The 23,441-nt window shown below is 47.5% G+C and overlaps 2 protein-coding genes across 10 annotated transcripts; one reads left to right on the top strand and one right to left on the bottom strand.

Moving 5' to 3' along the window:
* The first annotated feature begins 40 nt into the window (after positions 1–40).
* Positions 41–15,092, top strand: IFFO1 (intermediate filament family orphan 1). Of its 9 annotated transcripts, none has more exons than XR_013487092.1 (10): positions 41–897; positions 6,299–6,359; positions 6,496–6,591; positions 6,944–7,084; positions 8,019–8,200; positions 8,345–8,465; positions 8,745–8,840; positions 9,003–9,068; positions 9,738–9,925; positions 13,241–13,330. XR_013487092.1 is itself a non-coding variant. In XM_078155523.1 (10 exons), exons 1-10 carry the CDS (start codon positions 83–85, stop codon positions 14,415–14,417), a joined length of 1,806 nt encoding a protein of 601 aa, XP_078011649.1. In that variant the 5' UTR covers positions 49–82; the 3' UTR covers positions 14,418–15,092. The 9 variants fall into 9 exon arrangements, 8 of the variants coding, with proteins under 8 accessions (XP_078011649.1, XP_078011650.1, XP_078011648.1 ...); XM_078155523.1 differs by lacking the exon at positions 9,738–9,925 and adding an exon at positions 14,318–15,092 and having other exon boundaries at positions 49–897; positions 8,748–8,840; positions 13,241–13,371; XM_078155524.1 differs by lacking the exon at positions 9,738–9,925 and adding an exon at positions 14,318–15,092 and having other exon boundaries at positions 50–897; positions 8,043–8,200; positions 13,241–13,371.
* A 1,158-nt stretch (positions 15,093–16,250) lies between these two features.
* On the bottom strand, positions 16,251–21,454 carry GAPDH (glyceraldehyde-3-phosphate dehydrogenase). Its single transcript, XM_020994140.2, has 12 exons — positions 21,403–21,454; positions 20,781–20,836; positions 18,532–18,631; positions 18,311–18,417; positions 18,131–18,221; positions 17,856–17,971; positions 17,589–17,670; positions 17,218–17,369; positions 17,024–17,102; positions 16,835–16,918; positions 16,661–16,758; positions 16,251–16,522 (listed from the first exon to the last, which is right to left on the bottom strand). Exons 2-12 carry the CDS (start codon positions 20,801–20,803, stop codon positions 16,453–16,455), a joined length of 1,002 nt encoding a protein of 333 aa, XP_020849799.1. The 5' UTR covers positions 20,804–20,836; positions 21,403–21,454; the 3' UTR covers positions 16,251–16,452.
* Between the last annotated feature and the right edge of the window lie 1,987 nt (positions 21,455–23,441).

Here is a 23,441-nt window from a genome sequence, read left to right as displayed (position 1 = left end):
CCATCTTCTCATTGGCTCACTGCCCAGACCGGCTCCCCGCCCCGCTCCGGTCTCCATCTCGAGGTGGAGAAGCGGTGCGGCCATGAACCCGTTATTCGGCCCCAATCTCTTCCTCCTGCAGCAGGAGCAGCAGGGCCTGACCGGGCCTCTCGGGGGACCCTCGCTGGGGGGCGGCGACTACCTGGGCGGGGGCGGAGAGCTGCCAGCGGGCCCTGCGGCGGCGGCCGCTCCTCCGGGCATCCCCCCGTGGGAGCCGCTCACGCTGGCCGGCCCGGGCCCGGCTCCCTCGCCGCCGCCCGCCGCCATGGCCCTCCGCAATGACCTGGGCTCCAACATCAACGTGCTGAAGACACTCAACCTGCGCTTCCGCTGCTTCCTAGCCAAGGTGCACGAGCTGGAGCGGCGCAACCGGCTGCTGGAGAAGCAGCTGCAGCAGGCGCTGGAAGACGGGCGGCGGGGCCCGGTGCGCCGCGATCAGGCCGTGCAGACCGGCTTCATCAGCCCCATCCGGCCCCCGGGACTGCCCCTCGGGGCCTGGCCCACCGCGCGAGGCCTCGGCTCCCCGGCGCGCTCCCCCGCAGGTCCGCTACCCACCGCGTCGGGCCTCTCGTCGTCGCCCGCCGGCGCGCTCGCCCCGGCGTCCGTCTCGTCCCATTCCGCGACCACATCCACCCCCTACTCGTCGTCGGCCCGCTTCATGCCCGGCACCATCTGGTCCTTCTCGCACGCCCGCAGGCTCGGGCCGGGACTGGAGCCTACCCTGGTGCAGGGACCTGGCCTGTCGTGGGTGCACCCCGACGGGGTCGGGGTGCAGATTGACACCATCACCCCGGAGATCCGGGCCCTTTACAACGTGCTGGCCAAGGTGAAGCGGGAGCGGGACGAGTACAAGCGGAGGTGAGGCTGGGGCAGGTGGGGCCGGGCCATCGGATCGACCCCTAGGCACGGGCGTTCGCGGCATTAGCATTGAGAGTTCCGGAGAGAGAACCACCCGACAGGGAGGGGTTCCAGCCAAAGGGGTTAGAGAAAGCAATGAAAGTTTCGGGGCGGGGGGTCAAGGGAGATGTGGACCAGGGAGACTGTAGAGAGAGGCAGCCAGGCCTCCCTCCCCCGAAAGAAAAGAGATTTTTCCAGAATCCAGAGGACTCAGGGATCAGCCCCAATTTCAGGAAGATTGTACAGGGAAGCAAGTAATGTAAAGAGGGAAATTATGTATGAGAAGCTCGATTTTTTTCCCTTGTCTTTACTTCCCCTCCCCTCTATGTTGCAATGTTTGAAAGGTTATGCTAACTGAGATCTTAATAGGGTGTGACTAGGGAAATGAGCCAGGGAAATGTTTGTGTAGGGCTTTCTTTTTCCCCCTTACCAGTCTTACTGGTCATAGGGCCCAGCCCTGGTTATTCTCAAGAGCAACTTGGGGAAAGATACTTTGTGTTCAGGAGACAAAAGTAAATGACATAAGAGATCCATTTTATCTCAGAGACTATAAATTTGGGAAGGTGTGGGGGTTGAGGGGGATGTTGAGACAATCTTAAGACCCCATTATTTCCCAAAGTGGGGTCTGAGGATACTGGGACACCTGCCAGCTGGATTCCCATGTGGTTGGTCCACAAGGCCACAGGAAACTTTTGGCAAGAATCAACCAAGTGGGGTAAGTAATAGGGATTGTAGGCAATATCATCTCCACAAAGCAGAGGGGACTGATAATTGTTACTGGAAAAGTGGAGGCTTTGAGAGACAAACATGAGAAGGGGACATCGAAGCCAGAGAAAGGGCTAAGTTAGAAAAAGTTGGTAAGACTCCATGTGGACACACCCTATGAGCATAGAGAAGTGAGGTTAGGGATGGGAGTGTCATGAGAGGGTCATACAAGTTGGGAAGATGCCACTAGAGCCCCATAGCCTTCTCTCAAAAGAACAAAACAAAACAAAACAAAAACCAAGGCTATGAGGCTCAAGAAACTCAGCAGAGAAGAAGGAAAATATACTTGGATGAATCCCTGAGGGCACTGTATGTGTAAGAAGTGGTGATAGTTTCAGCATTATAAATCACTGAGGAGGAAAGGGATGTTGGTTGGGGGAAACTTTATTATTTCAGGTTTCCACAATGTTTTTACCACTGATCATCCCTCATAGGCAAGTCTAGAACTGCCACTATGTTGTTTTTAACTTAGCTCAAAGAGTTGTTGTGTTTTAAAATTTACAAAGTGTTCTATAAATTAGAGCATTTCTATATGGCAGGGATTACTGATGATTGGTGAAGTGATGGGTATGGTTATGGCTGAACGTGTTCATGAATTTCAATTTGGGATATGTATGACCTGAAGAAGAGTTAAGTAATAAATAGGATTTTCATTTGACCTGCAAGGGATCAGTTTTTTCATTGAAACCTCTTCTGTCCCTCCCTGCCCCCTTACAGATCTAGTTCTGATCTGCTATAGGGGAAAACCTGTGCTAAATAAGTGTCCTGGGACTTATACGCTTTGAGATCCTGGTAAAATATGGTTTAAGAGTAGTTTGGCCTTGTGCTTATAGAGTTTTATATAGTTGCAGTAAAGTATGGAAGGGGGGGCAAGTTTTTGGATAGGTCCATCCATAACCACAGGGACAATTGGTGCTCTCTGGTGTGGTTTTGTTTGTTTATTTTTGGTCTAGAATGATTTGTCCTTGGCCCAGCTGTCTAAGGCAGCAAAGAGTTATTATCCCTTGGGTATAGCTTTGCTCATAATGCTGCAGTACCCTGATGTGCTTAGGTCTTTGTATCCAGCATTGTTTGGTATTTGACTCACATTCTTTTGTTCTAAACCCTCTGTCCTTTTCTCGTCCTCTTTATATGAGCCCTCAGGAGGTCACTCTAATCCAGCCGTTCAGGCCTCAGTCTGGGAGGCAGAGGATGCATACATGTTGAATTGATAGTTGAGGCGTCCTGGGTTCTATTTTCAGCTTTTGATTTGTGTGACTTGAGAAGGGGGCTTTTCCTCTCTCTGAGCTTTAGTTTGTTTTTTGTGTTTTTTTTTTTTATTATAAAATGGAAAAAATAATCATTGCTCTCTTTTCAGCTCAGAGATCAGTAAAGCTCTCTCCTAACAGTGCTTTACACATAGCTCTTTAGAAGACAGGTGTTAAGAGGGAAATAGAAATTCACCCCAGAACCTAATTCTGAAGCTCTCCATAGGAACCCGCATTGTAAATGAGACCAGGGTACAAGGAAATTCTTTTGTAATCAGGATGGTGCAGGCACTTAAAGCTGCCTCTTGAGGAACAGCTGAACAAACTCCTGATGCTGTGTGACCAAGGACATGTCACTTAACCCCTCTGAGTGTCAGTTTCCTTATCTATTAACAAGGTATCAATAATGCCAGTAGTGCCTACTTCATAGGCTTGTAAAGGATTTTGCAAACCTTAAAGTTACTCTACTCTCAGCTGCTTTTTTGATTATTAACTCCAGACATCTTCCAAAAAGATGCTTTTACTACTAATTGCTCGGGGGGGGGGAGCAATGTTATATGGTAGCAGTAATAACAGCACTTTAAGATCTGCAATGCATTTGAAAGATATTCTCTCATATATCAGCTCTGTGTAGCAGCTGCTATTATTATCCCTGTTTCACAGATAAAGAAATAGAGGCCCAGAAACATTGAATGGCTTGTCTAGTGTTACACTTAAGAGCCTGATGTGGGATTTGAATTCTGGTCTTCTGATGCTAAGTCTAGCATTCAGTATGCCTTGGTACTTCTCTAAGAATAGAGAGATTAGACTTATTCTGTGTGGCAGCTCCAGAGCTAAAACCAGTGGGTAGAAATTATAGGGACACAAATATGGGCACACATAAAGTAGAACTTTCTAATAATGTGTTCCTTATTACAGAAAGTGTTCCTCTCTGTCTGGATTGTTGCAGAGGGGATTCCTGAAGGGGATGAAAGCTTGGATTAAAAGTACAAGGCCCTTTCCAGCCCCAAGAATTTTGCTTCAGTAACTATGATCATGGGACACACCCAAAGTGTACCCACCTTGAGTTCTTCAATATGGCAAATATCGCTTAGTCAGGTTTCAGGGCATTTATGCTCAGACTGCTTTGCCATATTAAGGACTTCCTCTAACTCTGTAATTAGGTTCCTCAGTTTAGTTTCTTCCTGAATCTGGTGGGATTCATACCAAAACAGTGCTTTCTGTTCTCCCTGATGCATCTTGCTCAAATTATCTTGTTAATCTTTATCTTCTCCCATTCCAAGGAAAATCTGCTTCTGTCCCTGATAAAAAGAAACTCAGCAGCCGCACTTTACCAGCCTTGATATGTAGCCTGAGTGGCATAGTATGGGGAACCTAGGTGAGCAGGAATTTGGGGCACAGAAGGCCCTTGGAAAGGAGTTTGAAAGGAGGGCAGTGAGCTGATGCTATATAGTGAGCCAGCAGTGATGACAGCAGTGGACAGGGATGACTGCTTCATCCCTGATCTAGCTTGGGTAAATTCATTGGGGTGGCCATGGCGGGCAGTCGAGCTGATGTAGAGGAGTTATTATTAGGAACACTGCAATGCAGATGGGGAGTGAGGGATCCAGCAGGGGAAGGAGAGAATGGGCCAGATGAGAGAGGAAAGAGAAGAATTACTGAAATGAGAAAAGAGAAGGAATAGAGAGAAGAAAGAGATTTAATCCTTGACCTAGAGAATTTGTTCTGATAATACATTTTTGCTTACACTCTTTGTAACCACCAACTTAAAGTCTGTCTCTGTATCTTACTCTTTCTGTTTTGGGAGTGATTCCTTCTCTCCTCCAGAATATACTGTGAAGTGATGGACTAATATAGGTGAAGGTAGGTAGCTTGAGCAGGGGATCATGTTTAAGATAAATCTACCATCTCAGCCCAACTAGAGGTAACATTCAAGCTAATTTAATGAAATCATCCCATAGGCAGTAATACCCATCCTGTGATGTTATGGGTAATCCTCCAGTAATCAACAAGCCTCTATTAAGTGCTTACATATCATGGACTTCAGGTATCTGAAAAACTAGCTCTACAAGATGTGATTTCCCTTGGCTGTAGGGCTAGGAGCAGCTTAAAGCCTGTTTTGTTATATCATTGCTTCTGGGTGATGGGAGAGGCAGCATGGCATGGTGGAAAGACTGATGAACTTTGGAGTCAGAAGACAAATTCCTCTCCTTACACTAGTTATATGATCATAGACAAGTCAGCCTCTCTAAGCTTCAGTTTTCTTATCTGTTCGAAAAGGATAATTATACCAGTAGTGCTAACTTCAGTAGGTTTTAGGGGGAGGATTAGATGAGATAATGTATATAAAGCATTTGGCAAACCTACAGATATAAGTGCAATTCTTATTATCAGCCCCAAGCATCTACAATAGATGCTTCTACTGTTAGCTTCCTATCTCCATCAGTAGCCTTCGCCCTAAGGGTTGCATTTCTAATTTCGATCTCTTTTTTTGGGAGTGATAGATATGTCTTTCTTTCCCTTTGGCCTGCGCTAATCCAAGGTAGGTACCCCAGACTCCTTTTGTCCCTTGCTTTGTGGCCATAGGGCCAGCCCTGCTAACATCCCTGGGGCTAACTCAAAGGTAGGTGAGGGTGGGAAGAACATGGAACTTAGGGGTTTGACTTCCGAGCATCATCTGGATTTGCTGTTGACAAACTCTGTTGATGGGGTATGTGTCCTGCAGATGCTTTTACAGGGTTAAATGGCCCCACAGGAGGCAGGGGAGCAGGCTAGAGGAGCTCTGTTCTGGTGCAGGCAGGAGGCGGGAGACCGGATCTGTGGAACTGAAGGTGGGAGACTGGGCTGGGTGGACCTGGTGTCTGGTGTGGGCAGGAGGTGGGAGCTAGGTCAGTGAGGCAGCTCATGGGAGCTGGGGCAAGAGAAAAAGCGGGCTCTAGTGGCTGCTAGGTGGCCAGAATGTGACAGGAAGGCAGTCGGTGAGTTTGTCAGTCGCCAGGAACTGCTGGAGCATGCCAGTAAGGGCCACACCCAGTCTGTGGCTGCAGCTGAGCAGAAGAGCTGAATTCAGTCGAGCATTTATTAAGTACCTACTGAGTGCAAGGCCCTGGGAATACAAAGACAGAAATTATGCAGTTCCTTACCAGGAGCTCAGAGTCAACTGGACTTCCAGCCCACAACCCCTCCTTCTTCAGGAAGTCAGACCTAACAGGCCTTACTCTCATGGTCCTTAGAAGCTTTTATTGGCTCTTTGTGTTGACTCAGGAAGTACTGGGTCTAGGGGAGGGGAAGAAAAGGGGCATATTGGAAGTGGGAGGATTTTGTACCCGATGTCCTCTCCATTCCTTCAGGTGGGAAGAGGAATATACAGTTCGGGTCCAGCTGCAAGAGCGTGTGAATGAGCTTCAGGAGGTGAGGGTGGCCATGTCTCTGCCTATCTCCCCAGTGTGACCATTGGGGTGCAAGCTTCCCCAGCAGCTTTCTTTGACTGTTCTCTTACCATCCTCTGGCTGTGCCACTAATGCCAGGGCATTCTTCCTGACCACAGGAGGCTCAAGAAGCTGATGCCTGTCAGGAAGAACTTGCAATGAAGGTGGAGCAGCTCAAAGCTGAGTTGGTGGTCTTCAAGGGACTCATGAGTAATGTAAGTAGAGCCAATTTTGTCTCCTGCCTGCTTGGGAAATTAAGCCTTTCCTTCTTTATTACTGTTGCCTTCTCTTTTATCTCTTCTCTTTTCCCTGCCCCTCAGGTCCAAGAAAGAAAAGAGAATAAAATAGTTTCCATAATGTGGGAAATTCTTAGCAAGATAACTTTCTCCACCTTGTGTGTCCTAGCTCTGTCTATCTTACTTACCTCCCTGGGAAGAGAAGCTCCTTGAGGGGGAAGGCTCTGTGGTTACCATGCAGAGGGCCCTGCACATTATGGCCATTGCTAGGCTTGTTGTCATAAGTATAGGGTGGCACTCCTCAGTCTTCTCTATTCTCTCTCTGCCATAGAACCTGACTGAACTGGACACAAAGATTCAGGAGAAAGCCATGAAAGTGGACATGGACATCTGCCGCCGCATAGACATCACTGCTAAACTATGTGATGTGGCCCAGCAGCGCAACTGTGAGGACATGATCAAGATGTTCCAGGTAAGAGTTCCTTATTGTCCTTCTGGGTCCCAGGCTTTTCCCGAGTTCCATTTCTTCCCCCATGTCCTGAGTTGGTCAGAGGAGGGTTGGGACAGATGGAGACATTGTTATCATTGCTAGCCGGGAGCTTAGGCCCTTCCCTCTTTCCTGAGGGTCCTTACCCGAGGAACTGGGGACATATGGTGGTTCTAAGCCTGGGGGGTGGGGCAAGGAGCAACCTCTGAAAGGAGGTTTGTGAAGCTCTCACTAACACCATCTCTCCCCTTCCCTCTCTCTCTCTTTACCTTCTGTCTGCTTCTCTTTTCTTTCCTTTCATATGCCTCCTTTCTTGCTTCCCCCACAGAAGAAGCTGGTTAGTTTCAATCTCCTGCAACTCATTAATGCTTCTACCCCTGTTTCTAAACTAGCCAGGAGGTTTGGCTATCAATTTTGACCCACTTGGCTTTTCAATGCAATTTTTTTCTCTTTCTCTACTCCCTCCCCTCCCTTCCCCCTTGTCCTCTCTCCTTTACTTTCTCTTTTCCTCTTTTCCTTTCTTTGTGTTTCTTTTTGTCCCTTCTCTCCCTGGTTCTGGATTTGGGTGTAATTAAAGGTCTCCTGTATAGAAAATTCATTTTCATCCATCATTGTAGTTATTAGTTCTATCATTGTGTTCAGGATTTTTTAAAATCACTTTTTAGCTACTTCACATCTTTACATGGTCATAATCAGCCCACATCCCTTGTCTCTTCTTTCCCTGCCTCTCTTAATCCTTGATCCCCTCCTTTCCTATGTATCTGTCTTTTTGTAACTTTCCGTGTTTCTGTACCTGTCTTTATAACTCCGTGTCTTTGTCTCTGCCCCAACCTTTCCTGCTGGTTTGTCTTTCCTTCCTTCCGCCCTCCTTTCCTGCCCCCTGCCCTTTCTTCTCACGCACCCGGCCTCGTCTCTGTAGTCTCTGCACTTGTCTCCCATTAAGGTCCCATCCATGGGGGGGCGGAAGCGGGATCGAAAACCTGTCATCGAGGAGGACACCTCCCTGTCTGAGAGTGATGGGCCCCACCAACCTGATGGGGAGGAGGATGAGAGCACAGCCCTCAGCATCAATGAGGAGATGCAGCGTATGCTCAACCAGCTGTGAGTCTCCTAGGCCCCACCCCTCAGCACCCTCTGCAGCAAGCACTCTTCCTAGACAAGCTGGTGTTTTCCCCAGCAGTGTTCTCCTGGAAGAGCTCGCCCACCCATCCATTTTTTACTGACACCTGGGTTCCCTGTCTCCAGGCGGGAGTATGATTTTGAAGACGACTGTGACAGCCTGACTTGGGAGGAGACCGAGGAGACATTGCTGCTCTGGGAGGATTTCTCAGGCTATGCCATGGCAGCTGCAGAGGCCCAGGGAGAGGTAACAGCTCCTCCCAGCCTCAGGCCCTCTGCCTCCTCCTGCCCTGCCCTGCCCTGCCCTTCCTTCTGTCCTTTGCTCACTCTCTCTTCTTGTGTGACATTCTTCTTGTACATACTTTATTTTCCCTTCTGCTGCTCTTTGTCCTTTCTGCTAGTTGTTTTTTTTAAACACGTTTCTCTCTTTTTCCTCCTTGCCTTGTCCATATTGAATGGTCACCCTCCCATTGGTCTCTACCTCTCTGTTGCTGCTACTGCTCCTTTGCTTCCCTGTGGTTCCCAGCAGCAGGAGGACAGTCTGGAGAAAGTGATTAAGGACACAGAATCTCTGTTCAAAACCCGGGAGAAGGAATACCAGGAGACCATCGACCAGATAGAGGTGAGGATGTAACGTGTGGATAGGTAAGCTGAGAGACCCACATGGATATTCTAAGGAGGAACAGTCACCTGGGAATTGTTAGTGGCCAGGTCTAGACGTCATTGATCTCATCTTGAGGTGATGGTAGACTTCAGTGGTGTGGGTAACTCTTTCCTTCTGCAGAGAGAATATATCCTTATCATGACTTCCCATGGACTAGAAATTCATCATCTCTTCACCAGTCTTCCAGTGAGTTTCTTCTATGAACTTAGTTAATGAATGAATGAAAAGGCATTTATTAAGCACTTTCTCTGTGCCAACTTTCTCTTTGCTAACTAAGCAGCTTTGGATACAAATGAAAGGCAAAGACAGTCCCTGCCCAAGAGCTCTAATAAGAGGAGGCACTGATATGGGGAAGTGATGGTCAGGAAGGAATATTTTGGTTGGGAAGTTAATGAGGTGGTGCCATAGGGGAGTATATACCCTTTCCAGGAGCAAGGACAAAATTGATTTGATTATGGTTCCACACCTGGAAAGAGACGAGTGGTAGAGGGGAAGCATAGTAACTCGTGGCTGGAGCTCAGAGTTGGATGTACTGGGCAACTGAGGCAAGCACTAGTCAAGGCCCTGGGGCTCCAGGGCAGGAGCAGCCTCTGCAGGCTTGGAGGTTGTTTAGTCCAAGCAGTGAGGTGAAGCTTGACTGCAGTCTAGGCCTACACAGAGGGCAGTTGTGGTAGTCTTCAGCTAGGCTGTACGTAGGTGGTTGGGCCTCCATCAAAAGCCGGGCCCGGTCTCATAGAATCAGCCAGAGTTTGTACTTCCGGGATGTTTTGATTGAGGGAGGAGATGGCTCTTGCTTTGTCACAAGGAAGGCACCTTATTCTCCCCATTTATTCCCTTTCTTCCCAACTGCCCTAGCACCCACAGTTCTGAGCTCGATGCAGTGCCCTGGCTTCTTGTTCTGTGATGAGGATTGAGCCCCCAAAAGGCTCTCAGTGATGCAAAGATGGAAATTGTGTTCCCTGCTACTTCGTCATAATGCCTTAAGTGCTCTTATAGGGGTGGAGGCTCTTTCATCTCTTCCTACAATCTTGGGAACTCTGCTGGTAATTAGGGGAGATGGGGCTCCCCTGTGCATAGGTCAGACCTGTATGGACTGTGACAGTGGCTCTTGTATCTCCCAAGAATATAGGGAAGTGTTGGGGGAGGGGTGGTTGGACCAAATGCCTTCTGTGTCCCTCTTAAGTGGATGATAGATCTTAAAGATGTAGCCAGTGTCCCACAACTGATATTTATTCCTGCATGTTCCTTTTTCTGCATTTTGACAATAAAATCAAAAGAAACATTCCCCTTCTCTTTTCACTTAAACGGGTTTTTTTTTCCTGCTGTGAAACTGTAAGTTGTACTATTAGTAGAAACTAGAAGTTCACTATCCGTGTCTGAGCAGAAAAATTATAGGCACAGCCAGATCAGTGACAGTGGCTGGAGTTTGGGAACTGATCGGCATTCATTCTTCTATACCTTCTGAAATGGCTTTTCCCTCTCTAGCTCCTTCAAAATGGGCCTCCCTTTTTTCATAGTACACCTCTAGGGAAAGATACTGATAAGTGGCAGTAATGTGGATGAGATCACAGGGAGCTGTGGTCCTATTGGAGTTAGTTGAAGGGACTGAGTACATTGAGCTTAGAGAAGAACAGACTGGGGACGTGGCTGCCATCTTCAATATTTGGATCTTTCTGATTGGATGTCCTATAGGCACCTCAAAAACCACATGCCCACAACAGAACTCATTCTCTTTCTTTCTTAAGAATTTCTCTGCTTCTCTTAGGGCAACAGTATCTTTTTTTTGGTCACTCAGCTTAACAGTTTCGGTGACATACTAAACTCCTGTCCCCTGCGCAGTGTTTGGTCAGGTGCCCAATCCTGGAGCTTGTCCCAAGCATGGTCCCTTCATAGCAGTTCTTGAGTTTGTCCCTCTCTCTCTCCTCACCCCATCAACACCAGGGTGGAGGCTTCCTCGCTTCTTGCCTGGGCCTGCAAGAGCCTCTTCATTGTTTTCCTTGTCTCAAGTCTCTCCAGGCTGCCAGAGGGATGATGTGACTTTAACAGCGTCTTGGGGCGCCTAGGCGGCTCAGTGGGTAGAGTGCTGGTCCTGGTGTCAGGGCCTCAGACCTGACTCAGACCTCAAATCCAGCCTCAGACACATAACACTCACTAGCTGTGTGACTCTGGGCAGGTCACTTAACCCCAATTGCCTCATTAAAAAAAAAATCAGCAACAACAACTTTAACAGCTTCTTGCTATCTTTATGTTAAAATACAAACTCCTGTGTTTGACATTTAAAGCTCTTCACAAGCTGACTTTAAACTGCTGTGTCTGATCCAGCCAAATTATCTGTCTTGCTGTTCCTCAAGCACAACAGGCCTGGAGTGTCCTTCCTCCTCATCTCAGCCTCTTAGAATCTTCAGTTTCTTTTGAAGCTTAGCGCAGGTACTACCTTCTACATATGTGTGAGACCTTTCCTGATCTCCCTCCTCCCCCTAGCTGCACCTGCACCCCAAATTGTATGTCTTTTCTGTGTGCTCGTCTGCGTACCTGCTGTCTCTCCTGACAGAATTGTAGCTTCTCGAGGGTAGGGACTTTTTCCGTGTTGACTTTGTGGCCTCAGTACCTAACACAGTCCTTCGCCCATAGGTGCTTAGTAAAAGTTTGTTAATTGATAGATTGGTTTGAAGGGTTGTGGTATGGAGGGATTAGATTTACTCTGCATAGCCCCAGAGGTCAGAATTGGGAACTCGTGAGTAAAAGTGGCAGACAGGCAAAACTGTAGAATGGTGAGAGTTGCCCCAAAGCACAATGAGGTGTTGGGGCTACTCCTTGGAAGGTGTTCAGGTAAAGACTGTGGAAGATGTCATCCAGGGCGTCTGTGTTCAGGTCGGAGCTGGACCTCTCCCGTGCCTTCCAACTCTTCACATTCTGTGATACAGAAAGGTGAGGAAGCCTAAATTCCAGCTATATTTCCAGTAATTTTTCACTTGAGACGGTGTTACTTAGTAAACGAGGGTGAGGGTCTCAGAGAATAAGGTTGGCCGCTGAGAGTGTTGACAGATCAGGGTATGGATTGGTTGCATATTCACCATTCACCTCTTCTTAATAAAACGGAACCTCCTTAATGATGAGGTCTATTTTGTTATTGTCTTTGAGCTCTTAGCACAGTGTCTGGAACATAGTAGGCAGATAATAAATGTTCACCAGTTGATTCCCATCCCTACTGAAGAATATAGACATTAAGGAGAAAAATTTAAGTCACTGTTTATGTTAAGTGCCTACTCTGTCATTCTGTGGGGTTACTGGAGAGAGTCAGAGTTTAGAGATGATATAAACTCCCTGCCATTAGTAAAAGTTATTTTTGGATCTGGACCTGGGATTTCACTGCCATAGGAAATTCCCTCTACCCGTTGCAGACAGGCACCTGTTCTACAAGTTGGTAGCTAAGAGAATTGCTTGGAGTGCTGAGAGCTTAAGTGAGTTGCCTTCCTCCAACCCCCAGGCCTCCTGGCCACACCCACCAGGTGATCTCTCAGAATTTGTGACTTTCTAAGTTGTCTTTCTTGCCTGCTCTCTTGACCCTTTTCTTCTCTGTCCCAGTTTCCCATTTCCTTCATTCCCATTTTGGAGACCTAGAAACCAACCATGGATAATCTCCTAGTTTGCCCCTGCTCTGAGCCCCTAGTCCCTTCAAGTGAGTCAAGAGAATTACATCCTGGCCACTTTGTTCCTCTTTCTGCTTTGGCCTTAATTCTTTGTTCTAGGCCCAGGAGGTGGGCCATCATCCCAGACCTGTCTTTCAAACCAGCTTTTAAAGACATCTCAAAAAGCTGTTTTTCTGGGAAAGCTAACCTCAGTGTGTGTGCTTTTTCAAAAGAAAGCAGCAGTAAGAATGTTCCTCTTAAGCCACACAGACAAGATTTCATCTCTTTCTTTCTAAACCTCTAGCCTTGCAGATGATTTACAGAAGTCATCACAGTCATTTTGTTTATGCCTTTCAACCCAAGTCAATCCTGCCCTCATTTATCATTCCAACTACCTCCATCTCTCTTTGGACTCTCCTTACTACCGTATTAATAGAACATCAGTCTACAGCAGATACTTAGCATTCCTCCTTGAGCCTAGCTTCCCGTGAAAACTAAAGAAAAAGGGAATAGTATAGTTAGCCTTTTTGAGGCTCACCCAGGTTTATTTAAATCCTTGAGTACATGGCTGCTTAGTTCTCCCCATCCCCCACTGGCAGCTGTCCCTGAAAGCCCATATTTGTCCATCCTGGCCCCTTCAAATCTAAATCCCCTAAGGGGTAGAAACAGGTGCCCCAGCACCCTTTTGGCACATGAAAACCGACTCTTGCTGCCCTGTTCCCTTTCCAGCTGGAACTGGCCACAGCCAAGAATGACATGAACCGACACCTGCATGAGTACATGGAAATGTGCAGTATGAAGCGGGGTCTCGATGTGCAGATGGAAACCTGCCGTCGGCTCATCACCCAATCTGGAGACCGGTAAGGGTCTTTGGAGCCCTCCCCACTCCTTCCCTGCACCTGCAGAAGGAACAGAGTCCCAGACAAGGTCTAATGGTAGTGAAGCCCAATTGACTTTCTGTAGAGGTCTGCTTGGTGTCTTTATTGTAACAGACTCCACACAGGTCAGCTTAGGCAGTTGAATGAAATATATAACAAGTCGTACAGTACTAATCCCAGGACTCCACTGATCTGGTCTCACTTGTAGTCCTAGCCCTGGGCTAGTCACTTCTAAATTGCCAGGTGTAGTTTTAAAGGTTGCCGAGGATAGAAGGGCAAGTGCAGGGGGGTGGAGACAGATGCTTACACCTGGCTCAGCCTGTTGCTCAGTCTTTATTTCCAGGAACATTGGTAGTGATTTTCTATGGAGGGGTTTTTACTGTTGTGCTTATTATTAGCTTATTCATCCCTTCAGTATCACTGATTATGGGAATAAGGACAATTTCTCCAGTTTTGGGAGAGGAAAATGGGCTTGGGGTGGTGGTGGAGGTAAATTAACTACCCCACCCTCATCATTCTTGACACAAAGTGGTTTTAAGTAAAGAAAAAACCTAGGTTCTGGGCCTGCCTCTGTCATACTGGCTGTGACCCTGAAAGCAAGTCAGTTAACCTATCTCTCAGTGCCTCAGACAACTCTTTAAGACTTTAAATTTCAGAACAGTTGCTGGCTCTGCATTGATCTTGGGCGTATTCCCTAGATCACTGAAATCCTAAGGCTAAATGCTTACTAGGCCATTTCCTCCTCCCCTGGCCAGAACCCACAAAGTTGATTGCATGGAGAAGCCAGGTTTCAGTCTGAATAAGTTGTGTGCTGCTTCTTGTCTAAAGGAGCCAGACTTCCTCCTAGAAAGGGAAGGGCAAAGGGAGAGGGAGGCCAACCCCTTTGTGAAATTCCCCTTGTCCCAAAGTAACAACAATTTTCTTTCAGAAAGTCTCCTGCTTTCTCTGCAGTCCAGCCTAATGAACCACCACCGAGTGAGACAGATGACTCTGATCGTGACCTCTCATCTGATAGCTCCATGAGATAGGGGGTTTTTCTCCATCCTAGGTCCTCCTTGATACACATACCCCACAAGGGAAATGACATGCATTGGAGATGGGGGAAAGCAAACGTCACATGTACCTTCAGCTTGGGGAAAAGGAAATGATTCCTTAGCCCTTCCTCCTGGGGCCAGGGGGTGGGGTGTTACATAAAAAGAATTCTAGTACCATTGCACCAAACAAACCCAGTCCTAGGGTGCTGGGGGAGCACTGCTCCCTTACTTCTTCCTCATTGCCCCCAATTTTCTATGGTGGGTTCTGGTCTCACACAAGAGGAGGGCATTCCTGAGTCTTCAGTAATAGGTGCCTGCTGCTTCCTCATATTGAGAAGTATTAACAAGAACATAGATAGTATGGTTCCTTACATCCTCCATCATTCTGTGAAACAGATTTCCCACTGCTGCTGCCTAGTCAGATGACTGTTTCTTGACCCCATACTGGTGCTAACTGGCCCAAACACTGGTGTAAACTGGACCAAGCCAGAAGTCTCAGGGCCAGTGAAATATGCTTAGTATGGAGGAAAGCAGGGCTAAAGGTTGGGGGCTCTGCCATTCCCCAAGTCTATTACATGTTCTGTTGCTGGCTGCAGTGTGTATAGTAAGTGTGGGTGTGTTTTCTTCTCCTATAGAGATATCATATATTAAAAGGGCCTTGATACCCTACCTCTGAGTCATTTCTTCCAGACTGGGGGAGGTCATACCCAGCATTTTAGGGAGAACCAGATAACATACATGTTATCTTTCAAGCAAGAATACTTGCATAGCCCTGGGCCAGTCTCTCAATCTTTCCTGGCCTGTTTTCTCAACTTTAAAGTGAAGGGTATTGGATTACTCACTAGTACCTTGCACTCCTAAATCTTTGATCTTATGAAATGTTTTCATGGAGGTTTGGGATAATTTGGGAGCAGCTGAATTGGAACAGTCTCAAAGAACAATTTGTGTTCTTTGCTTTTCTGCTATCTCCTCACTGGCCAGTTCAAATGTGGTGTGATGGTGGACATTGATTAAACTGGCTCCCAAACTATACCCAGGTTTCGTGAACGTAGATCCTTTCTTCATACTCCAGGAGATAGCTTCTTTGGCCTATGTTTGAAAGGCTTGTTACTAAGAAATTGGCTAACAGATGACTTACTTTTCAGAAATGCAGTAGCTTCTATGTGAAGCCATTCCAGCCTATTAGATCTGTCCTCAAGTACACCCCCATAGCTCTCAGACTTAACACCTCTAATTCCTGTCCACATGATCAATGTTTTTAACAGCCCTAGTGGTTAGGAAGTTTTTTCCTGACGTTACTGGCCACATTGAGTCTGTCTGGGGTATAACCATCCACTAAATCAAAGTCCAAAGATTAGGCTTAATCTACACGTGGAAAAGCAATGAGCAGCAGCCTGGAATGCTTCACATTTACCCAAATTCTGTTCCAAGGCTAAGAAACATACAGCTACATACCGGACTCCTAACTCAAGACTGGTGCTTCATTACAAGTTACCAAGGATATTTATACTCACGCTTATTTTGATCTCTCAATATTCAAACTGAGACTAGTGGCTACCCTTTATGGGGTTTTTTTTTGGCGAGGCAGTGGGGTTAAGTGACTTGCCCAGGGTCACACAGCTAGTAAGTCTTATGTGTCTGAGGCCGCGCATTTGAACTCGGGTCCTCCTGAATCCAGGGCTGGTGCTCTATCCACCGCGCCACCTAGCTGCCTCTACCCTTTATGTTAAAAACCTGGGAAGCATGTATTTAAGAAAAAGGCACTTTCATTACATCACTGAGATCAGTAGTCATGTTTCTTCCAGAAAAGACAAGGTAGACAATAAATGCACTGAATGTGGTGACTTTATTGATGGTACACAATATAGGACTCTAGGCTTCTCCAGACTACAGGGGTGCTTTGGGACAAGGATGCGAATGGGGACATGAGATCCCCAGTACAGGAACGTTAAGTTAGGAATGTGGGCTCCCCCAGTGGTGGAACTCCTTTTTTTTTTTGGCTGGGGATGAAGATCCATGGCTTTCTACTTTACTCCTTGGAGGCCATGTAGGCCATGAGGTCCACTACACGGTTGCTATAACCAAACTCATTGTCATACCTAGGAAGATAGACAAAGGACAGGTGAGAATTTAAGTATCTTAGGAAAGCAGCTGTCATGTTATATACCTATTTTCCTAAGCTTATACCCCTTTACTACATGCAGCCACACAAAATTCACATTCACTGTGCCACATACCAAGAAATGAGCTTGACAAAATGGTCGTTGAGGGCAATACCAGCACTAGCATCAAAGGTAGAGGAGTGGGGGTCACTGTTAAAGTCACAGGATACAACCTTGGAAGAGGAAGTTTATATTAAATGAAATTCCAATTTACCAAACCTTCCTGATGCTATCTTTGCCCTTCCATACCTGGTCCTCTGTGTACCCCAAGATGCCCTTCAAGGGTCCTTCTGATGCTTCCTTCACCACTTTCTTGATATCATCATATTTGGCCTAGAAAAGAAAAAGATGGAGGGATTCAAACTCCTGTGTTACTGCTGTTCTGTAGTCCATTGGGCAGGGAATCCCAGAATTCCCTTTGTCTAATGCGACACTTACAGGTTTTTCCAGACGGCAGGTCAGATCCACAACAGATACATTGGGAGTAGGAACACGGAAGGCCATGCCTGTGAGCTTCCTGCAAAGAGAAGGATATTGTTAGTGTCATAATGAAAATACCTCACTTCTAGTTGTTTTTTTTTTTTCCCCATGACCTCTTCAGAGCAGAGAAAAATAAACCAGGATTATCTTACCCATTCAGCTCAGGTATGACCTTGCCTACAGCTTTAGCAGCACCAGTGGAAGCAGGGATGATGTTTTGGGAAGCACCACGCCCATCACGCCACAGCTTACCAGAGGGGCCATCTACTGTCTTCTGGGTAGCAGTAATGGCATGGACTGTAGTCTGCAATAAGAGGAAGGGGTCAGGCCTAGGACAGCACAACGTATTCATCTATTACCACAGTCTGTTCATGACCAAGATTTTAGGGTGATGTGACTGATACCCTTCCCCTCCCCCAACACTAGCCCTTTGGTGCCATCAGGACCCCATATATAGCTTATTCTGTTGTAAAACAGAGAAATAAAGGGGCCCAATTTTTACCACCCCATGATGTGTCCATACCATGAGTCCTTCCACAATGCCAAAGTTGTCATGAATGACCTTGGCCAGGGGGGCCAAGCAATTGGTAGTGCAGGAAGCGTTACTGAGAAAGGAGAGAAGAGAAATCAGGGGAAGATGTTCCAGCCTAGACTTGTTATTTGCCTGGAATTTCCTTCTTTTTCCCCCTATGTAATCAGTGTCCCTTTCCCCTCCCTTCTCTGGGCAAGACCTGCATCAATTCTTTCCTCATTTACTACCTTAGACCATTTTATCATCAGCCCTTCTCACCTGACAATCTTAAGGGAATTATCATATTTCTCATGGTTCACTCCCATCACGAACATTGGGGCATCAGCAGAAGGGGCAGAGATGATGACCCTCTTGGCTCCACCCTTCAAGTGAGCCTGAGGCAGGGGGAAAGAAGAAGGAAGTTACAGAGCTTGGCCTTACCCTTCCTGGTAGACAAGCTCCCATGTCCATTTTCTAGGTAGATGACAATCACTCCAATCTCCCAAAGAAAAGGTCTTCACCCAGGGAAGTTGACTAGTGTCCCCACTACTCACCCCAGCCTTTTCCATGGTGGTAAAGACTCCAGTGGACTCTACAACATACTCGGCTCCAGCATCTCCCCATTTAATATTGGTGGGGTCCCGCCTACAAGAGGATCAAGAAGCTATGACCACCTCTTGCTCCCTTTGTATCTTCTCAAACCCCAGTGTTCCCACTCTGCCCACCACACTCACTCTTGGAAGATGGTAATGGCTTTTCCATTGATCACCAGCTTTCCATTCTCAGCCTTGACAGTGCCCTTGAATTTGCCATGGGTGGAATCATATTGAAACATATAAACCTAGAGAGGGGACAAGGGTGTGGGAAGCCTCATCAGATGGGGCAGAAACAGCCGCCTCCATCCCTTCTCATGCTGCTCAGACCCTCTTGCCCCAGCCACTGAGGCGTCATTTACCATGTAGTTGAGGTCAATGAAGGGGTCATTGATGGCCACAATGTCTACTCCACCTGAGGTGAATGCAGCCCTGGTCACCAGGCGCCCAATACGGCCAAATCTGGCAGGGAAGCAGAAACCAGAAGCAGTGAGAGGAAAGAATTGAGGGGGAAAAGCCAAGAAAAGGAAAGGTTGTGGGCAAGTCTATCCAGGAAAAATGGTTTTCCTAATAGGCAATAATACAGCTAGCTTTAGAGCCAGAAAGACCCAGGACTTTGGTTCAAGTGCCATTGATACAAACTGGCTTGAAACCCTGGCCAAGTCTCAACCTCTCAGTGCACTAGAGACTGCAAAAAAGGTGCTAACCTGCTGGGCAGAGGCTGTTCCCTATGTCAATGAAATCAGGTCCAGTTCCTGTCCTTTGTCCTACAGGGTTCCTCAACTTTTAATATGCCTGCAAGCACATACCTTGGACATTCCTGTCAAGCAGGCTGGACATAGTCTAAGACCATGGGGGAAAAGGTTCTTGCTCTACCAAGGGATATTGGGTATAACCCTTGCTTCTTCCTTCCATCCCGTGACAATCTATCATCTCTTAATTTCTTCTCAAGGAAAATATGCCACAGGCAAGCAGTTCATTTCACCCATTGCTCAGACAGTGTGAACATAGCTACTACACAGTATCTATCTTAGCATGTGCCAGGATCTCACCCCCAGCCAGCTTCTTGGCTTCTAGCCCCCAGAGGTAGAGGACTTTAGAGTTAGAATCCCAGAACTCAAAGGGCAGGATTAAAGGTTAGAAATTAATCTATGAAAGGGTAAAAAACAACTCCTCCCTCACTCCTTTCCTTTTTTTTTCCTTTTGCAACATCTGAAGTCCTAGATTGTCACCCACCCACCTAATTCCAGCACTCTAAATGTATTATATTTTCCCTTCCCCAATACTAGAGGGAGCAAAGCTAGGTTCCCTGGCTACAGAAAGGTCAGACAGTTATATTTAGCCTCAGGGTGAAGTAAAGGAGATCTGGTTTCTGGGGGCCAAAATGGAGGGAGGGGCAGGGTTCTCCTAGGGATCCCAGATACCTAATCCTCAAGATGACATTTACAAAGCTTGCCTTTTGGGCAGGATTAGCTCTGGGGATGGGGAAATCCCAACAGATACAAACTTAAGGCAAGAGAATGAAATGGACATGCTGCTGTGTTAATATAGTTTTACAGTGGAAATTTTCATTTCTAGACATCTGTGACTCAGCATTAGGTTAGAGCCGCCATACCCACAAATCACTTTGGGAAGAAGGGGTTCCCCAGAAACCTCAAACACATGGAAATTAGAAGGGAGGGGGACAGGATTTTTGAGGACAATTAGATTTGAGATAGCTACTTATCAGGTTACCTTTTTTTTTAAATTTAAAACAGAAGTGGACTAGATGATTCCATTATCTAATGTCTCTTCCACATCTAAAGTCCTGTCATTTGAGGGAGACCAGGGTGGGCTGGAATGCCTGTCTGGATTCTGGGAGCCCAAATTGAGAAATAGGCAGGGTTGAGAACAAAGGCAGCTAATGAAACAGCATCAGGTAATAGACAAATGGAGGTGTCCTGGTGCCTTGTACCTGCCCTGTTTCCTAGCAGGAAGCGTTTTCCCCCTCATCTTGGGGTAGGCACTAAAGAGGGTGAGTCAAGAAGGGGAGTGGAAGAGATGAGGCTCTGAGGATCCCTAAGGGTTGCTCACTCATTTCCTTCCCTATTACAACATGGCTGTCTGAGTGACCCATGGGAAAAGGCGCCCTCTCTCTGTTGTGAGGTGAATTAATCAGGGGAAAAGAAAGTGCCAATGAAGGGGGAGGGCAGGAGCCCTTCCCCCACCCTTCCTCCCATCCCCCACGTGGTCCTGGAGGGCGGGAAAGGGCAGAAGAGATCCAGGGAGTGAATCCTCTGCAAGATTTTTGCACCTTCTAGCAACAGCTGGGACAGCTGCGTAAGGGTGGGGGGGGGTGGAAAGAGGACTCCGGGTGGTGGTTCTAGCACAAGGACACAAAGCACTATTGAGTTTAGCCAGAATCCCTTGCTGAGCTCAAGCCTCTGACCTTGGAGTCTCCTTGGAGGCTTGCACCTTCCCAGGGGTGGGTGTCAGAGAAGAGATTACAAAAAAATACATATACTCTTGGTTGGATTTCCAATAAGCAGGTTAGGCTGCATCGAGCCGCCTGGGGGTCAGATGGCTTTATTTGTCCCTGTCCCCATCCCTCCTCCCTCTGGATCCCACTCACCCGTTGACTCCGACCTTCACCATCTTGTTTCAGGGATGCAGCTGAAGCAGCAGATCCTGGGGGCAGAAGATGGGGCTGAATCAGGGGCCCATCTCTTCCTCCCTTCTTGGGGAACCCTCCCCCCACGCCCAGTCTCAACCCAACCCCGAAGCTCTTCCCCTTCTACCCCCTCCCCCCAAAATCTTTCAACACACATCTAGCAGTGTCCCCAGGCCAGGGTGGGGTAGGCATCGGGGTTGTTTGTCCCCATGCCGCCAGCGGTGCTCTTCCTCCTTTTCAGGGACTAGCTCAAGCGTCACCATTCCCCCCCCTTCCCTTCCTGAAATCGATCCATTTATCCGTCCCAGGGATGCGCAGAAAAAGGAGGGCTCCCAGCCTCTAGCCTCCATCCTTACCCTCTGCTGCCTCACGTCCCAGTCCTTGTTCTCATTCTTCCCTCCCTCTAGATCCATAAATTCTACCTCACGCCAAAGACCTCCTTTCCCCCCTCTTTTCGCCTCTAATATGCACCTTTCTCTCCTCTTAAGGAGGGAAAGGAGCGAAGGTGCACGGAGGCGTGCGTTACGGCTCCCCCTATTCTCAGGCTGTACCCCACCCTCCTTAATTCCCAGAAAGAGCTCACCTGGCACGAGCTTGGGAGAAAAGCCGAAAGCGCTAAGGGAGGAGCGAGCCCAATATATAGAAGAGCCAGATCATAGCCCCGCCCCTTATACTGCGCAACCAGTCCCGGGGCTGGGGCGCAGAGGCTACGTGCAGCCCTAAAACTCCGAGCAGCTGCGGAGGCGGTAACCCTCCCCTTCTCCCCCTCTCCTGTCGCAGCTCTCCGCTACCCTTCTCCCCTCCCCCCAATCTCGGCCTGCATTCTGTGCCACTGTGGGCTGGGGGGAGGAGGCGGGGGGGGGGAGAGCGGGATGGGGGAGGGAGGAAGTAGACTTGGGTAGCAGTAAGAGAACGGTCCGGGGGTTGGAGATTGGACGAGAAAGGCGCTATAGGAATCCATGAGGAAGGGAGGTGATTGGGTTAGCAATAATGGGGGGTGAGGGGCGGGGGGGTGAGAGGATGGAGGTGGGGGATGGATTGAGGTCGTGGAATTCTGCACGTAGTGAAAAGGCTGATTACATGGAAATGGCTTGAATTTGAGGGTGTGCATTCAAGAATTGGTCACTAGATTGGTTACTAGATATCCGAGGCCACAAATGGGGACAAATTGGCCACAAATACAGGACACTCCAGTTCCAGTCTCCAGTTGCAAGGGCTGTCTCCCAAGCTTGGAATGCTTTCCATTTTCACCTCCACTGTCCTGGAATTCCACGTTTCCTTCTAGACTCCCTTAAAGCACCATGTTCTTCTTCGTGAAGCCTTTCCTCCGTCACCCAGCTACTCTTGCCTTTCCCATCAAGGTTACCTTGTATCTGTTTTGTATATGCTTATATATCTGCACATTATCTCTGTTTAGAAAGTAAGTTCTTTGAGGGCAGGGACAGTTTCATTTTTATCTTTGGCTCCCTAGTTCCTGGCAGATAGCAGCTGTTCAATACATCTGGATTCAAATCCTACCTCGATACTGTGACCTTGGGCGTGTCAATTAAGTTCTTCAGGTCTCAGTTTACTCATCTCAGGAACTCATCTTCAAATCTGTTCAAATCTGGCCTCACACACTGGCTGTGTAACCCTGAGCAAATCACTTGACCCTGTTTGCCTCAGTTTCCTCATCTGTAAAATGAGCTGGAGAAGGAAATGCAAACTACTTCATTATCTGAAACAAGAAAACCACAAAAGGGGTCATGAAGAGTTGGACACCACTGAAAAACGACAAAACAACAATAACAAAATGAGGCTAATTATAGTTTCCACTACATGCCCCACTTAGTGTGATTACTTTTTAAGTAAGAATTTCTTTTTAAATTTTTAGAGGTTATTTAGGCAACATGAAAGAAATGGTGAGAAGCCAGAAAACTAAGGCTACTGCCTGACTCAGTGAGATTAAGACACATGAAAAGAGATCAGGAAGAAAGGGAGCAGGGAGGAAGAAGAGAGGAAATTAGGAAAGCTATATGCCCTGGTGGAAAGGACATTGGATTTGGAGTCAAGGACTTGGGTTCTAGTCTTTGCTGTTATTTACTCCCCACGTGACCTTGCAAAGTGAATCTTCTCATCTGTAAAATGGAGGATTTGTATTAAATGATCTTGAAGGTTTCTTCCAGTTTTAAAACCTATGATCAACACAGGAAGCAAAAGGTCCATCCCATGGTGGGAATGTGGCCACACTATGTGGCTAAAATTAGCCCTTCTAACTTCCATCTCCACTTTCCACTTTGTTTTCTCGTTAATAAGAGGGAGGCTATAGCTTACTGCTTTTCTCCCTCTGGAGACCTGAAGAGGTGCCTCTCCTCCAGTCTTTACGGTAGTGACGAAAAAGCAGATGAGGAAAGGCAGGGGTGGGGCTCCCCAGCCCCCATTTCCTCTTGAGCTCAGAGCACGGGGCCGAATTTGTATCACAAAGCCCTTCTACTTCAGGTTCCCACCTCCCCCGGATTAAAATTGGGGACAAGAGGGAGGCTCCTGCTAACTGAAGGCCATTCAAATCTCCTTCTGGAGCAGAAAAAGCAGCCTGGAGGGAGACTAGATAATTTAGGCAGATTAAACCTGTCACAGCCGGAA

This window comes from Phascolarctos cinereus, unplaced genomic scaffold (genome assembly GCF_003287225.1).
Source record: "Phascolarctos cinereus isolate Bilbo 61053 unplaced genomic scaffold, phaCin_HiC Scaffold_1;HRSCAF=81, whole genome shotgun sequence".
Taxonomy (NCBI): domain Eukaryota; kingdom Metazoa; phylum Chordata; class Mammalia; order Diprotodontia; family Phascolarctidae; genus Phascolarctos; species Phascolarctos cinereus.
The sequence above is the reverse complement of the archived record's forward strand: the minus strand, read 5'-3'. Positions and strand labels throughout refer to the sequence as shown.

Excerpts from the sequence above, each read along its gene's own strand:
- IFFO1 (XM_078155522.1), top strand. The coding sequence starts at position 83 with ATGAACCCGTTATTCGGCCCCAATCTCTTCCTCCTGCAGCAGGAGCAG. Across the intron at positions 6,592-6,943 it reads TCAAGGGACTCATGAGTAAT|AACCTGACTGAACTGGACAC; the intron begins GTAAGTAGAGCC and ends TCTCTGCCATAG. Across the intron at positions 7,085-8,018 it reads ACATGATCAAGATGTTCCAG|TCTCTGCACTTGTCTCCCAT; the intron begins GTAAGAGTTCCT and ends TCGTCTCTGTAG.
- GAPDH (XM_020994140.2), bottom strand. The coding sequence starts at position 20,803 with ATGGTGAAGGTCGGAGTCAACGG. Across the intron at positions 18,222-18,310 it reads GCCATTACCATCTTCCAAGA|GCGGGACCCCACCAATATTA; the intron begins GTGAGTGTGGTG and ends ATCCTCTTGTAG. Across the intron at positions 16,523-16,660 it reads TTTGTCAAGCTCATTTCTTG|GTATGACAATGAGTTTGGTT; the intron begins GTATGTGGCACA and ends CTATCTTCCTAG.